The sequence below is a fragment of the Ranitomeya variabilis genome, chromosome 3, assembly GCF_051348905.1.
Source record: "Ranitomeya variabilis isolate aRanVar5 chromosome 3, aRanVar5.hap1, whole genome shotgun sequence".
In the NCBI taxonomy this organism is placed as follows: Eukaryota; Metazoa; Chordata; class Amphibia; order Anura; family Dendrobatidae; genus Ranitomeya; species Ranitomeya variabilis.
In genome coordinates, this window is record NC_135234.1 from 123,651,362 (window position 1) to 123,667,670 (window position 16,309).

Here is a 16,309-nt window from a genome sequence, read left to right on the forward strand (position 1 = left end):
AGCAAGTGTTTACAGAAAGCAAAGCATGTGGTAGGACGGGAAAAACAAGTTTGTTTTTTTAGGATAGAATAAGCGGGTGTAGAAAAAAAAAAATAATTTTTGTCTGTGGTATACGGTTGTCGCCTGTGATAAGATTTTCAGTTCTGTACATGAGGACTAGGACCTGGAGTAATTGACTCGGCCTAGGGGGACCCGGTAAATCTTGGAGCAATTGGCTCAGTTCGGGCATAATAAATTGTGTAGCGGCTCATTGAAACTTGGAGCAATTGGCTCAGTTTGGGCCAATTAAATTTATAGTGTTTCTTTTTTTGCCCCGTGACATCGAGTAATTGACTCTGCACGGGGACCGGTGAGTTAGGGAGCAATTTGACAAAGTAGGGAAGAATTGGTTTGTAAAGTACGGAGCACGGAAGTCAGACAGGGACCACGTGACAAGAAGGCATAGGAGCTGAGTACTGCAGACTCAGTTCCCTTTAGAATCTCAGGTTTGAGTCATCTCCCCCGTCTTATTGTTTGTTTGGTATTTGTTATCTTGATAGATAGATATATATATACTGTATATCTATAGAAAGATGAAGAAATTAATGCAGTTCTGCCGTATGGGCACTAAGCCAAATTCAGATGGCAAGTTAGACTCATGCAAATTAGTGGAAATTGTGTGGAATGCCAGAAGGGGGGATGGTTACAGCCCCTGGAGTGGAAGCTTGTCTTGAGATAAAAGAAAAGGTATCCTGGAAGATAATGGATTGTTGTCTATTGCTAGGGCAGGAGAAAGAGTCTCTGAAAGTCTGTATAAAAAAAAAAAAAAAAAAAAAAAAAAAAAGGAAAAATTGGAAATTGGGTAGAAGAGAAAAGGAATAGAAAGAATAGAGTTTTGAGTTGTGTATTACAAAAATATATCTTGTGAGCGGCCACCACCGTAAAATGGTGGCTCAGAGCCATGTGGTAAATGTAATGGTCGCCATTTTGTTAATGGCCAATGTGTTAAATGTAATAGCAGCCAAAATGGTGGCTCAGAGCCATGTGGTAAATGTAATGGTCGCCATTTTGTTAATGGCCAATGTGTTAAATGTAATAGCAGCCAAAATGGTGGCTCAGAGCCATGTGGTAAATGTAATGGTCGCCATTTTGTTAATGGCCAATGTGTTAAATGTAATAGCAGCCATCTTGGTGGTGGTAAATATAATTCTAATGGCAGCCATCTTGGTGGTGGTAAATATAATTCTAATGGCAGCCATCTTGGTGGTGGTAAATATAATTCTGACGGCAGCCATCTTGGTGGTGGTAAATATAATTCTGACGGCAGCCATCTTGGTGGTGGTAAATATAATTCTAATGGCAGCCATCTTGGTGGTGGTAAATATAATTCTAACGGCAGCCATCTTGGTGGTGGTAAATATAATTCTAATGGCAGCCATCTTGGTGGTGGTAAATATAATTCTGACGGCAGCCATCCTGGTGGTGGTAAATATAATTCTAATGGCAGCCATCTTGGTGGTGGTAAATATAATTCTAATGGCAGCCATCTTGGTGGTGGTAAATATAATTCTGACGGCAGCCATCTTGGTGGTGGTAAATATAATTCTGACGGCAGCCATCTTGGTGGTGGTAAATATAATTCTAATGGCAGCCATCTTGGTGGTGGTAAATATAATTCTAACGGCAGCCATCTTGGTGGTGGTAAATATAATTCTAATGGCAGCCATCTTGGTGGTGGTAAATATAATTCTGACGGCAGCCATCCTGGTGGTGGTAAATATAATTCTAATGGCAGCCATCTTGGTGGTGGTAAATATAATTCTAATGGCAGCCATCTTGGTGGTGGTAAATATAATTCTGACGGCAGCCATCTTGGTGGTGGTAAATATAATTCTAATGGCAGCCATCTTGGTGGTGGTAAATATAATTCTAATGGCAGCCATCTTGGTGGTGGTAAATATAATTCTAATAGCGGCCATCTTGGTGGTGGTAAATATAATTCTGACGGCAGCCATCTTGGTGGTGGTAAATATAATTCTGACGGCAGCCATGTTGTGGATGGCAAAGGTGTTAATTCTGAAGGCAGCCATGTTGTGGATGGCGAATGTGCTGCTCCTGGTGGTGAACATCTCAGATTAAGGCTACACGCCACATCACCAAATCCTTGTTACCCAGTAATGACCACTAACGGCCAATACTATATTCCTTCGGGAAGTGAACAGGCTTTACCCATGTTTCCTATCTCTGTTGTTTCCAATGGGGCACCAACCCTTTCCTCTATCACTCCTGTTGTGAATCCAGCAGTCCTCCCACCTGGATCGTCCCCAGCACCTACCCTTTCTACTGTCACTTCCACTGCCAATTTAGCCGCACACCCACATGAGATGCTCCAAGCAGCGGCCTCTCCTCCCAATGCTTCCACAACAGCACTCTCACGCAGCCTACATAACCCTATGCCCAGTACCTCACAGGCTGTCTCGCAGCCAAGCGCACACCTGTATGGGACGGTGGCGACTGTATCAAGGGGGGGGCTCAATGTGGGAGGGGGATACCAATAGCACAGGAAGCACAAAGGGGAGGGAATGTTGGCAACCTATTTTTGAAAAAGAACTTCCTGAGGGACCCTTGTTAGTGGTGGGAAAGGGTGACATAACAACAATGGAGACAGACGCTATTGTTAATGCTGCCAATTCTCGGTTAGAGCACAATGGAGGTGTAGCTAGAGCTATAGTGGAAGCAGGAGGGGCGACTATTCAAGCTGACAGTCAAATCATTGTTGAGTCACGTGGTCAGATAGCTGTTGGGGACATAGCGGTGACTAAAGCTGGCAATCTTCCATGTAGAATGATCATACACACTGTGACCCCTACTTATGACCCTATTCATCCAGACGTTAGTGCTCAACAACTTCGTGCAGCAATAACTCGCATTAATGAGGACAGGACTGTTAAAGCTTTTAAGACTGCCTGCGTCACCTGGAGCCCATACCATGATACTGGAGCTGCCCAAATAGAGCCCTTCATTCCAGGACTGTTACCTCCTCCGGCTCCTCATACACAAGGGACTACATCTCTACTCCCGCTTCAGGTGCCACCGCCAACAGTGCCAATGCTCATGTCTGAGGAGCCCACCATCTGTGTCAAGTTTACACCCCGGCACGCTGCTACTCTGTTGAACCAAGTTCTAGATCCAGAAAAACAGCCGATGCCTTTCTACAAGAGCATGACGAGACATGGGACTCTGGTGTTGAGTTCTGCCAAGAACCTAAGACAAGGGCCTCGGATGAGTTGGCTGACCTATCAATTATTATTGTTGCCAAAGGTTTCCAGATGCCTCAAAGCTGATGCAGCCATTGTACGATGACCTCAAGACGTCAGCGTTTCCACTATGTACCAAATCCGTGGAAGCTTTCTAAGCTCTTAAACAGGCCATACAGTCTGCACCAGCTCTTGGAATCCCAAATTATCAACTACCTTTTTACTTGTTTGTCAATGAAGTAGCAGGACATGCTTTCGGAGTCCTAGCACAAAAACATGGGGGAAGAACAAGACCAATCGGCTACTACTCTGCCCGCCTGGACTCTGTGTCTCAAGCTTCCCCGACTTGCCTCAGAGCTGTTCATGCTGCACATATGCTTCTGGACAAAACTTCTGATATCATCTGAGGACATCCAGTTCTCTTAATGGCTCCACACGACATAATTGCTTTGTTGGAACCTAAACATCTGTTGGTGCAGCATCATATGAGACTCCAATGTTCGCTCTTGGTTCCGGATAATGTCACTCTTGTCCGCTGCAGCATCTTCAAACTGTCCACGCTGCTTCCTCTTTCCAGGGGGGATGTGGATGATACTGATGCTCTCGGAGAAGATGCCTCTACACACTCAGAGGATCATGACTGTCTCGAACAAATGCATGAAGAAGTAGCCTCCCAGAAAAGCGTGTCTGAAGACCCACTCCCACATGCTGACCTGACGTTCTTCACTGATGGTTCCAGATTTGCAGATAAAACAGGAAGGTTCCATACGGGATATGCCGTGGTTACACATGACCAGGTCATCTCAGCTGGATCGCTACCACCGCACATGTCTGCACAAGAAGCGGAACTTAAAGCTTTGACGTTGGCTTGTCAGGAAGCGACGGAGAAGGTGGTCAACATCTATACGGATTCAAGATACGCTTTTGGAGTGACTCATGACTTCGGCAGTATCTGGGCAGCCAGAGGATACCTAACGTCCAGTGGAACTCCTGTAAAACATGCTGCTATCATACAAGAACTTGTGGCCGCTCTAGATCTACCTTTGGAGGTTTCAGTAATCAAGATCAAAGCTCACGGGAAATTGGATTCTCCAGAAGCAAGGGGGAACTTCTTTGCTGACAAAACAGAAAAAAACCTATGCTGTGGATCCATTTAGGAAAGAGAAAGCAGCGATGTACGTGTCACAAGACACTGAAGAAGGGACTAAAGCCTCTCTTATGAGGATTATCCATCTACATCAAGACAAGACATCAGATGATGAAAAGAAGTCATGGCAAGAAGGAGGAACTAAAAAAAGATGAAGATGGAGTCTGGAGGGTGAACACAAAGGTCTACCCCGTAATCTGTACCCTTCAGTGACAGAATGGGCACACGGTATCACCCACAGAGGCAAGAATCGGATGAATGACCTGATTTGGAAGACCTACATGGCACCTGGGATTTCTACTGTCACCCAAAAATATTTCAAGTCCTGCCTTGTGTGTGCAACATGCAATCCAGCGCCACCTCAGAAAGTTACTCAGAAACATTTGGCTAAACCACTTTATCCCTTTCAGAAAATTCAGATTGACCACATTCAAATGCCAAAAGTAGGGAAGTGCGAGTATGTACTGGTAGTGACTGACATGTTCTCAGGATGGCCCGAAGCCTATCCAGTAACCAACATGACTGCCAGAGTGACTGTTAAGAGACTGATGACTGAAGTAGTCTGCAGATATGGGGTCCCAGAGTAATTGAGAGTGACCAAGGACCTGCGTTCATTGCAGCACTGTCTAAGGAACTATGAACATTAGTGGGAGCGGATTTGGGTTTACATACTCCATATCACCTACACAGCAGTGGGAAAGTAGAAACACTGAATGGCACCTTGAAAAATAAAATACTGAAAGCCAGTTAGGAGGTCAGACTTGGGACAGACATTTTGCACGTTGCCTTATACTCAGTCAGAAACACTCCAAGGGGTCCCACTAAACTCACACCATACGAGATTCTTTTTGGGGGGCCTCCAAGATTGGGTCAATATTTTCCACAACAGCTAGCCTTAGGAAGTGATATTCTTGTAAATTATGTAATTGTTGTTAATTGTTGTTACTAAAGAACTGTCAATAACACATGTACGAGTTTTATCATCCATTCCAGGTCCAGATTCCAGTGAAGGTACCCATGCTTTCCAACCTGGTGACTACGTGCTTGTAAAGAAGTTCATCAGAAAAGACATTCCTGGAGTCGAGATTTAAGGGTCCCTACCAAGTGCTCCTGACTACTCCTACTTCGGTCAGGATTGCTGAGCGCCTCCTGGATCCATCTCTCACATTATAAACTTGTTAGACAGTTAGGGACAGAGTAGGATCTGACCTGCTTGTCAAAGTCCAGCTACAAAGGGAGGTTTTCCACAAGGGAAAACTTGTCTCAAACTGGTGAAAACTCCAATTCCCCCTCCCGGGCAAGACGGTCAGATCTAGGATGTGTACAACAGGGTTAGTCGCACATGTGTATTTTACTCTAAGTAACCATGGAGATGGGAGATTGGAGAGTAATAGATCCAGCAGGTTGGGAAGTCACGAGGACACTGGTAACACGCTCGGGTATACCTCCTTAGTATACCCATAATTGGTCACACATTCTCTGGTGTCAGTAGCATCCATATTGTCATGAAGCTTCTGATGTCATAATAACACTTAACATCGATGGGTTAGGGAACCACGGTGGGATCAAGATAAAAGAAAAGGTTAATAAAGTATTTAGGGGGGACTGTTGAGGAGAGCCATAAGATCAAATACTTAATTAACCTCAACACATAAGGTAATTGTGGGAAGCAACCTATAACATGTATTGTTTAACCTTACATAAGTTTTCCTCAGACAAAGTAAGACACTTAAGATGGCTGCCATCTCCTCTACCAGAGCCATGCGGTCTGGTATCCAAGATGAACAATGAAGACACTGAAGATGGCTGCCATTTCCTGTTTTAGCAGACCATGCGGTCTGGTATCCAAGACGACGCCCACACTGATGACCTCATGGATCCACCCACAGCGACGCCCACTCTGATGACCTCACGGACCAACCCACCTTGATGACCTCATGGATCCGCCCATGGACTTGCTCATGCCCAACCCACTAACCAATGGAATACATCCGATCACTCCCATTTTAGAGCTAACCGAGCCCCCTTACAGGAGATATATAACATTGTGTTTTCACTAATAAAAGCCCTTCTTGGAGCTGAGCCACACTTTGATCAAGGAGAGTTACAGCTGACTGTGTCTGGTGTATTTCTTTAGTGCACATGATCAATATCCATTAGGCCAGGAGTAGGCAACTAGAGAATTGAACATTTATATTAATTGTTCAACCCTAATACTTTGACAGCTCTTTGGTCTTCACCATAGTGGAGTTTGGAGTCAGACTGTTTGAGGGTGTGCACAGGTGTCTTTTTATACTGATAACAAGTTTAAACAGGTGCCATTACTACAGGTAATGAGTGGAGGAAAGAGGAGACTCTTAAAGAAGAAGTTACAGGTCTGTGAGAGACAGAAATCTTGATTGTTTGTTTCTGACCAAATACTTATTTTCCACCATAATATGCAAATAAAATGATAAAAAAACAGACAATGTGATTTTCTGGATTTTTTTTTCTCAGTTTGTCTCCCATAGTTGAGGTCTACTTATGATGTAAATTACAGACGCCTCTCATCTTTTTAAGTGGTGGAACTTGCACTATTGCTGACTGACTAAATACTTTTTTGCCCCACTGTAATTGTCTAAGGGGTACTTCCGTCTGTTTGTCTGTAACTGAAATCCCGCGTTACTGAATGGTCGCGGCGGGCACAGTCCGGCCGCGAATTCGCCCTTCCCTACTCACCTCCAGTCAGTGCCCCCTCCCTACTCCCCAGTCAGTGCCCCCATAGCAGTTTAGCAGTCCGTTAAACGGACTGCGTTACATCGCGGCATAACGTGGTGTAACGCAGTCTGTTAACACTGCTATTAACCCTGTGTGACTAACTTTTTACTATTGATGTTGCCTATGCAGCATCAACAGTAAAAAGATCTAATGTTAAAAAAAAATAAAAAATCATTATATTCTCACCTTCTGGCGCCTTTCCAGCTCCTCGCAACGCTCCGGTCCCAAGAATGCATTGCGGCAATGACCGGAGATGACGTAGCGGTCTCGCGAGATGATGACGGTGCGGTCTCGCGAGACCGCTACATCATCACGTGTTATTGCCACAATGTATTCTTGGGACCGGAGCGTCGCGAAGACCATCGCTAAACGCCCGGGCTGGATCCGGGGGCCGCCGGAAGGTGAGTATGTAACTAATTTTTATTTTAATTCTTTTTTTAACAGGAATATGGTGCCCACATTGCTATATACTGCGTGGGCTGTGTTATATGCTGTGTGGCCTGTGTTATATACTACGTCTCTGTGCTATATACTATGTGGGCTGTGCTATATACTACGTGGCTGTGCAATATACTACGTGGCTGTGCAATATACTACATGGGCTGTGCAATATACTACGTGGCTGTGCAATATACTACGTGGCTGTGCAATATACTACGTGGCTGTGCAATATACTACGTGGCTGTGTTAAATAGTGCATGGGCTGTTATATACTGCGTGGCCTGTGCTATATACTACGTGTGCTGTGCTATATACTACGTGTGCTGTGCTATATACTACGTGGGCTGTGTTATATACTACGTCGCTGTGCTATATCCTACGTGGCTATGCAATATACTACGTGGCTGTACTATATACTACGTGCGCTGTGCTATATACTATGTGGGCTGTTATACTACGTGGCTGTGCTATGTACTACGTGGGCTGTGTTACAAACTACGTGGGCTGTTATATACTACGTGGGCTGTGTTATATACTACGTGGGCTAGGTTATATACTACCTGGGCTGTGTTATATATTACGTGGGCTGTGTTATATACTGCGTGGGCTGTGTTATATACTGCGTGGGCTGTGTTATATACTGCGTGGGCTGTGTTATATACTGCGTGGGCTGTGTTATATACTGCGTGGGCTGTGTTATATACTGCGTGGGCTGTGTTATATACTGCGTGGGTTGTGTTATATACTGCGTGGGTTGTGTTATATACTGTTTGGGCTGTGCTATATACTACTATACATATTCTAGTATACCCGATGCGTTAGAATCGGGCCACCATCTAGTAGTCTAATACAGTAAGTGACACATCCCTGAAATCCATGTCTCAGCTCAAACCTTATGCTGTTCTCAGATTACATAGCAAAAAACTGCTGACTGGTTCCCTTTAAATTGAGGCAACCATTTTAACACCTTGTCAGTCAGTATTAATTCAGTATTTTGCTTGCACTTGTTCGCATACACTGATATTATTTACTAGATGGTGGCCCGATTCTAACGCATCGGGTATTCTATAATATGTATAACACAGCCCATGCAGTATGTAACACAGCCCATGCAGTATATAACACAGCCCGCGTAGTATATAGCACAGCCCGCGTAGTATATAGCACAGCCCACGTAGTATATAGCAATGTGGGCACCATATGCCTGTTAAAAATAGAATTAAAATAAAAAATAGTTATATACTCGCCTTCCGGCGGCCCCCGGATCCAGCCCAGGCGTTTAGCGATGGTCCTCGCGACGCTCCGGCCCAAAGAATGCATTGCGGCAATAACGTGATGTAGCAGTCTCTCGAGACCGCTACGTCATCATCTCGCGAGACCGCTACGTCATCTCCGGTATTGCTGCAATGCATTCTTGGGACCGCAGCGTCGCAAGGAGCAGGAAAGGCGCCGGAAGGTGAGAATATAATGATTTAAAAAAAAAAAGAAAATTTTCTTTCCATTTTTAACATTAGATCTTTTTACTATTGTTGCTGCATAGGCATGAAGGAAAAAATTATTTCAGTATTATTGGTATTCAGTGCTGCAGGGCGATTCCATGAACTAAACTGTATTGGAGCCAATGTTTTAGTACATGTGCTGTAGTTAGATCGCTGCCTATACTCCGGTTGTCTGTTTTTTATGTCTTTCATACAAAGTGATTTAGATATTTTGTTCTTTATTTACAGCGAACCATTTCAAGTCTCCTGAAATGTCGCTCCATGAACGTTTTTCCAAGCTGCAAGCCGAAAGCAATAAGGAAGAGATGAACCTTAAGAAAACTACAGCGCAGCCCAATCCAGAGATTCACAGGTGAACTAATGTGACTGCACCTTTGTCCTGATGGCAGGCAGCAGCATGTTAATGCAACACTGAGATATTTCATGACTTCACAGCCTCAGTCCACCTCCTCTTGTTCCTAATATCCATATAGACAGTTTTGGCTGAACCTAACATTGGATCTGACGTTAGTTGTTCTTTTTTTAGCTACGTAGAACTGTGTATTAGTCTTGAACAAAGCTTTGTTCAAATTGCTTTGTTTGTACCGTAGAAATGACATTGTGTAAGGGGGATGGAGAGACGATGTTTTACCCTTTCATATACTGTATATCATTGTTGCTTAGAGATTAAGAGTAGAAGTTCAAATGCCATATTTGGGCTTTTATACAGTGTCGGCATTCAACTGAAAAGGACTTGTGGAAGAACCATTGTGGGAATAAACTACTTTCAGTCAATCCTCATTACTGACAGTTCTACTGGTGAAGCTGATTGGCTGATTTATTCACCAGCTCCTCCCACATGTCCTTTTTAGTTGAATGCAGGCACATTACACATTCTCTTAAAGATATATACAACACATTCTGGTTACTGATAAATAGCCCCCAAAAAACACAGAGTACCATATTTAAAACATTTCATCTTTATTAGTAACGAACAGTTAAATAAGGTAAAAAAAACAACACAAAGTACCTCTCATGAGGGACACCACTGTGTTCTGACCCAATCCGTACAAGCCCAAAATACAGAGTTGAAATTTATATACAGAGGCTATAAGTCAAAGGACTCCTCATACAAATAATATACCGTATATACTCGAGTATAAGCCGAGAATTTCAGCCCATTTTTTTAGGCTGAAATTGCCCCTCTTGGCTTATACTCGAGTCATTCCCAGGGTCGGCAGAGGAGGGGGAGCGGCAGCTGTCCAATCATACTCACCTACTCCTGGTGCGGTCCCTGCACGTCCCTGCTGCTCCGGGCGCCGGCAGCTTCTTCCTGTGTTGAGCGGTCACATGGTACCGCTCATTACAGTAATGAATTTGGACCCGACTCCACTCCCATAGGGATGGAGCCGCATATTCATTAATGTAATGAGCGGTACCATGTGACCGCTCAATACAGGACGAAGCTGTCAGCGCCCGGAGAAGCAGGGACCGTGCCAGGAGCAGGTGAGTATGATGGGGGCAGTGCGCAATATTCACCTGTCCCACGTTCCACCATCAGTGCCGCTCCGTCTTCCGCGTCCTCTGCCGTGACGCTAGAGGGCGCAATGACGCGATTAGAATGCGGGCCACCCTCTGCTTGAGCGTCAGTGCAGAGGACGGGGAAGACACAGCGGCGCCCGGCGGTGGAACGCGGACAGGTGAATATAGCAAGTGCCGGGGGCCTGAGCAACGAAAGGTGAGAATGTGATTTTTTTTTTTTTTTTTTTATCGCAGCAACAGCATATGGGGCATAATAGTCTATGGAGCATCTTATGGGGCCATAATCGGCATTTGTGCAGCATTGTATGAGGCAAATATCTCTGTGGAGCATCTTATGGGGCCATAATCGGCATTTGTGCAGCATTATACAGGGCAAATATTTCTATGGAGCATCTTATGGGGCCCTTATTAACCCCTTCATGACCCAGCCTATTTTGACCTTAATGACCTGGCCATATTTTGCAATTCTGACCAGTGTCCTTATATGAGGTAATAACTCAGGAACGCTTCAACGGATCCTAGCGATTCTGAGATTGTTTTTTCGTGACATATTGGGATTCATGATGGTGGTAAATTTAGGTCGATAATTTTTGCGTTTATTTGTGAAAAAAACGGAAATTTGGCAAAAATTTTGAAAATTTCGCAATTTTCTAATTTTGAATTTTTATTCTGTTAAACCAGAGAGTTATGTGACACAAAATAGTTAATAAATAACATTACCCACATGTCTACTTTACATCAGCACAATTTTGGAAACAAAATTTTTTTTTTGCTAGGAAGTTATAAGGGTTAAAATTTGACCAGTGATTTCTCATTTTTACAACAAAATTTACAAAACCATTTTTTTTAGGGACCACCTCACATTTGAAGTCAGTTTGAGGGTTCTTTATGGCTGAAAATACCCAAAAGTGACACCATTCTAAAAACTGCACCCCTCAAGGTGCTCAAAACCACATTCAAGAAGTTTATTAACCCTTCAGGTGTTTCACAGCAGCAGAAGCAACATGGAAGGAAAAAATGAACATTTAAATTTTTAGTCACAAAAATGATCTTTTAGCAACAATTTTTTTATTTTCCCAAGGGTAAAAGGAGAAACTGGACCCCGAAAGTAGTTGTCCAATTTGTCCTGAGTACTCTGATACCCCATATGTGGGGGGGGAACCACTGTTTAGGCGCACAACAGGGCTCGGAAGGGAAGGAGCGCCATTTGACTTTTTGAATAAAAAATTGGCTCCAATCTTTAGCGGACACTGTCGCGTTTGGAGAGCCCCTGTGTGCCTAAACATTGGAGCTCCCCCAGAGTGACCCCATTTTGCAAACTAGACCCCCCCAAGGAACTTATCTAGATGCATAGTGAGCACTTTAAACCCTCAGGTGCTTCACAAATTGATCCGTAAAAATGAAAAAGTACTTTTTTTTTTTTCACAAAAAATTTCTTTCAGCCTCAATTTTTTCATTTTCACATGGGCAACATGATAAAATGGATCCTAAAATTTGTTGGGCAATTTTCCTGATTACGCAGATGCCTCATATGTGGGGGTAAACCACTGTTTGGGCGCATGGCAAGGCTTGGAAGGAAAGGCGCGCCATTTGACTTTTTGAATGGAAAATTAGCTCCAAACGTTAGCGGACACCATGTCGCGTTTGGAGAGCCCCTGTGTGCCTAAACATTGAAGCTCCCCCAAAAGTGATCCCATTTTGGAAGCTAGACCCCCCAAGGAACTAATCTAGATGTGTGATGAGCACTTTGAACCCCCAAGTGCTTCACAGAAGTTTATAACGCAGAGCCGTGAAAATAAAAAATAATTTTTCTTTCCTCAAAAATGATTTTTTAGCCCGGAATTTTTTATTTTCCCAAGGGTAACAGGAGAAATTGGACCCCAAATGTTGTTGTCCAGTTTGTCCTGAGAACGCGGATACCACATATGTGGGGGTAAACCACTGTTTGGGCGCACGGCAGGGCTAGGAAGGGAAGGCACGCCATTTGGCTTTTTGAATGGAAAATTAGCTCCAATCGTTAGCGGACACCATGTCGCGTTTGGAGAGCCCGTGTGCCTAAACATTGGAGCTCCCCTACAAGTGACCCCATTTTGGAAACTAGACCCCCAAAGGAACTTATCTAGATGTGTGGTGAGCACTTTGAACCCCCAAGTGCTTCACAGAAGTTTATAACGCAGAGCCGTGAAAATAAAAAATAATTTTTCTTTCCTCAAAAATGATTTTTTAACCCGGAATTTTTTATTTTCCCAAGGGTTACAGGAGAAATTGGACCCCAAAAGTTGTTGTCCAGTTTGTTTTGAGTATGCTGGTACCCCATATGTGGGGGTAAACCACTGTTTAGGCACACGTCGGGGCTCGGAAGGGAGAGAGCACCATTTGACTTTTTCAACGCAAGATTGGCTGTAATCAATGGTGGCGCCATGTCGCGTTTGGAGACCCCCTGATGTGCCTAAACAGTGGAAACCCCTCAATTCAAACCCTAATCCAAACTCTAACCATGACCCTAATCACAACCCTAACCCCAACACACCCCTAATCCCACCCCTAACCCTAATCTTAACCCTAATTCCAACCCTAACTCTAATTCCAACCCTAACCCTAAGGCTATGTGCCCACGTTGCGGATTTGTGTGCGGATTTTTCGGCACCGGTTTTGAAAAATCCGCAGGTAAAACGCACTGTGCTTAACCTGTGGATTTACCGCGGATTTCCAGTGTTTTTGTGCGGATTTCATAAACTGTAAACATGATGGAAAACTGCTATGAATCCGCAGCGACCAATCCGCTGCGGATCCCCAGCCAAATCCGCACCGTGTGCACACAGCCTAATTCTAACCCTAAGTGCAACCCTAACCGTAAGTGCAACCCTAACCGTAACCATAGTGGAAAAATAAAAATATATATTTTTTATGTTCCCTACCTATGGGGGTGACAGTGAAGGGGTTTATTTACTATTTTTTTTATTTTGATCGCTGTGATAGGTTCTATCACAGCGATCAAAATGTACCTTGAAAGAATCTGCCGGCCGGCAGATTCGGCGGCCGCACTGCCCATGCGCCCTCCATTTTGGAAGATGGCGGCGCCCATGGAGAAGACGGACGGACACCGGGAGGGACATCGGAGCTCGGTAAGTATGGGGTGGGTGGGATCGGAGCACGGGGGGGAAATCGGAGGCCGGGGGGAGCGGACAGGAGGACGGAGGGGAGCAGGGGACATGACAGGACGGAGAGGAGGAGATCGGTGGGGGAGGGGGGGGGGGCAGATCTCCAGCCATGGCAGATGCTATTGCAGCATTGGCCATGGCTGGATTGTCATATTTCACCAATTTTCATAGGTGAAATATTACAGATTGCTCTGATTGGCTGTTGAAAGTGAAACAGCCAATCAGAGCGATCGTAGCCTGGGGGGGGGGGGGGGGGGCTGAAGTACCACTCCCCCTGTCCCTGCAGGTCGGGTGAAATTGGAGTTAACCCTTTCACCCGATCTGCAGGGACGCGATCCCTCCATGACGCCACATAGGCGTCACAGGTCGGATTGGCACCGATTTTCATTCATGACGCCTACGTGGCGTCAAAGGTCGGGAAGGGGTTAACCTTTATGCAGCATTATATGGGGCAAATGTGTCTATGGAGCATCTTATGGGGCCATAATCAACATTTGTGCAGCATTATATGGGGCAAATGTGTCTATTTAGCATCTTATGGGGCCATAATCAACATTTGTGCAGCATTATATGGGGAATATTTTAATATGGAGCTTCTTATGGGGCCCATCATAAACTGTATGGAGCATTACATGGGGCTCCTGATTCAATATGGATATTCAAAAACACTTAACCTACTGATGTCTCAATTAATTTTACTTTTATTGGTATGTATTTTTATTTTTGACATTTACCGGTAGCTGTTGCATTTTCCACCCTAGGCTTATACTCAAGTCATTAAGTTTTCCTAGTTTTTTGTGGCAAAATTAGGTGTCTCGGCTTATACTTGAGTATATACGGTAACCGGCCAGTATGGAAAATCCCCTCTATAATAATACAATATAACCAATCAAGGGACTATAATATGAACAGTACATACTGGCACACTGAGACAGTTAAAATGGAAAGAGAGGTGTAAACTAAAAACTGTAAAAAAAAAAAAAAAAAAAAGACCTGTAGCAGCAGAGGTTAGAGACCGGGCACGATCTGTTACTTTGATTGATGTACCCCTATATATTGGATTATTCAGGAATAATTCTACATCTGTAGAGATAATGCCTGGCATTTATCACTAGCTCAGTGTGTTGTATATATTGCATTTGTTGTGCCATTATCATGATTGTTTGCCCTTTTGAGCTTTATTAATCTCTTAGATGAAGCATGATTTAGCTGGAGAAATATTACAGATTGTACTTTTAAAGTTTATTTGTTTTTTTTCTTGTAATCCTTTGTCCTGGCAGGAGAATTGATATCTCTCTGGAAGATCTCCAGAACAAGGCTCTCCACAAAACAGAAATTACACTGGTAAATATTAGTCCGCTCCTTGTGTGTGTGCTTGTGTGTATGTACATGATTATCTGCTGATAAAGAGGGAATTCGGAAACAAGAGCTTTAAAACCCAAACAACTGGAACAGGAACCTCACTTCATCTTGTACTTGTTGGCAAAGCAATCTAAAGGTACCTTCACACGAAACGACATTATAACGATATCGCTAGCAATCCGTGACGTTGCAGCGTCCTCGCTAGCGATATCGTTTCGTTTGACACGCAGCAGCGATCAGGATCCTGCTGTGATGTCGCTGGTCGCTGAATAAAGTCCAGAACTTTATTTGGTCGTCCGATCGCTGTGTATCGTTGTGTTTGAAAGCAAAAGCAACGATACCAGCGATATTTTACACTGGTAACCAGGGTAAACATCGGGTTACTAAGCGCAGGGCCGCGCTTAGTTACCCGATGTTTACCCTGGTTACTAGCGTAAAATGTAAAAAAAACAAACAGCACATACTCACATTGCGTCCCCTGCAGTCTGCTTCCTCCTCTGACTCAGCGCCGCAAAGTGAAAGTGAAAGCAGCACAGCGGTGACGTCACCGCTCTGCTCTCACTGTACGGCGCTCAGTCAGTCAGGAAGTGGACGCAGGGGGACGTGAATGTAAGTATGTGCTGTTTGTTTTTTTTAGATTTTACGCTGGTAACCAGGGTAAACATCGGGTTACTAAGCGCGGCCCTGCGCTTAGTTACCCGATGTTTACCCTGGTTACCAGGGGACCTCGGCATAGTTGATCGCTGGAGAGCGGTCTGTGTGACAGCTCTCCAGCGACCAAACAGCGACGCTGCAGCGATCGACATCGTTGTCGCTATCGCTGCAGCGTCGCTTCGTGTGAAGGTACCTTTAGGTCTTGGTTACTACTTATCCTAGGGGATCAGTTTTTATATTCTACCCTCAGTCGTCCATATTCTTCCTGTTCTCCCCCAGTAACCAAGACTGAAACCATTTTGTTATCTGACTGGACAGACCCGCCAACCCCCTATTCCCCACCAATAGTTTTCACATTGATGTGTCTAAAGGTACCTTCACACTAAACGATTTACCAACGATCACGACCAGCGATACGACCTGGCCGTGATCGTTGATAAGTCGTTGTGTGGTCGCTGGGGAGCTGTCACACAGACAGCTCTCCAGCGACCAACGATGCCGAGGTCCCCGGATAACCAGGGTAAACATCGG

The 16,309-nt window shown here is 44.4% G+C and overlaps 1 protein-coding gene across 4 annotated transcripts in view; it reads left to right on the forward strand.

Moving 5' to 3' along the window:
* The window catches only part of BCLAF3 (BCLAF1 and THRAP3 family member 3), a 138,744-nt gene that overhangs the window by 77,707 nt on the left and 44,728 nt on the right, over positions 1–16,309 (forward strand). For all 4 annotated transcript variants that reach the window (XM_077294638.1, XM_077294637.1, XM_077294635.1 and 1 more), the window contains 2 exons: positions 9,309–9,432; positions 15,043–15,106. In XM_077294638.1, coding sequence (XP_077150753.1) covers positions 9,309–9,432; positions 15,043–15,106 — 188 coding nt within the window. The remainder of the gene's footprint in view (positions 1–9,308; positions 9,433–15,042; positions 15,107–16,309) is intronic.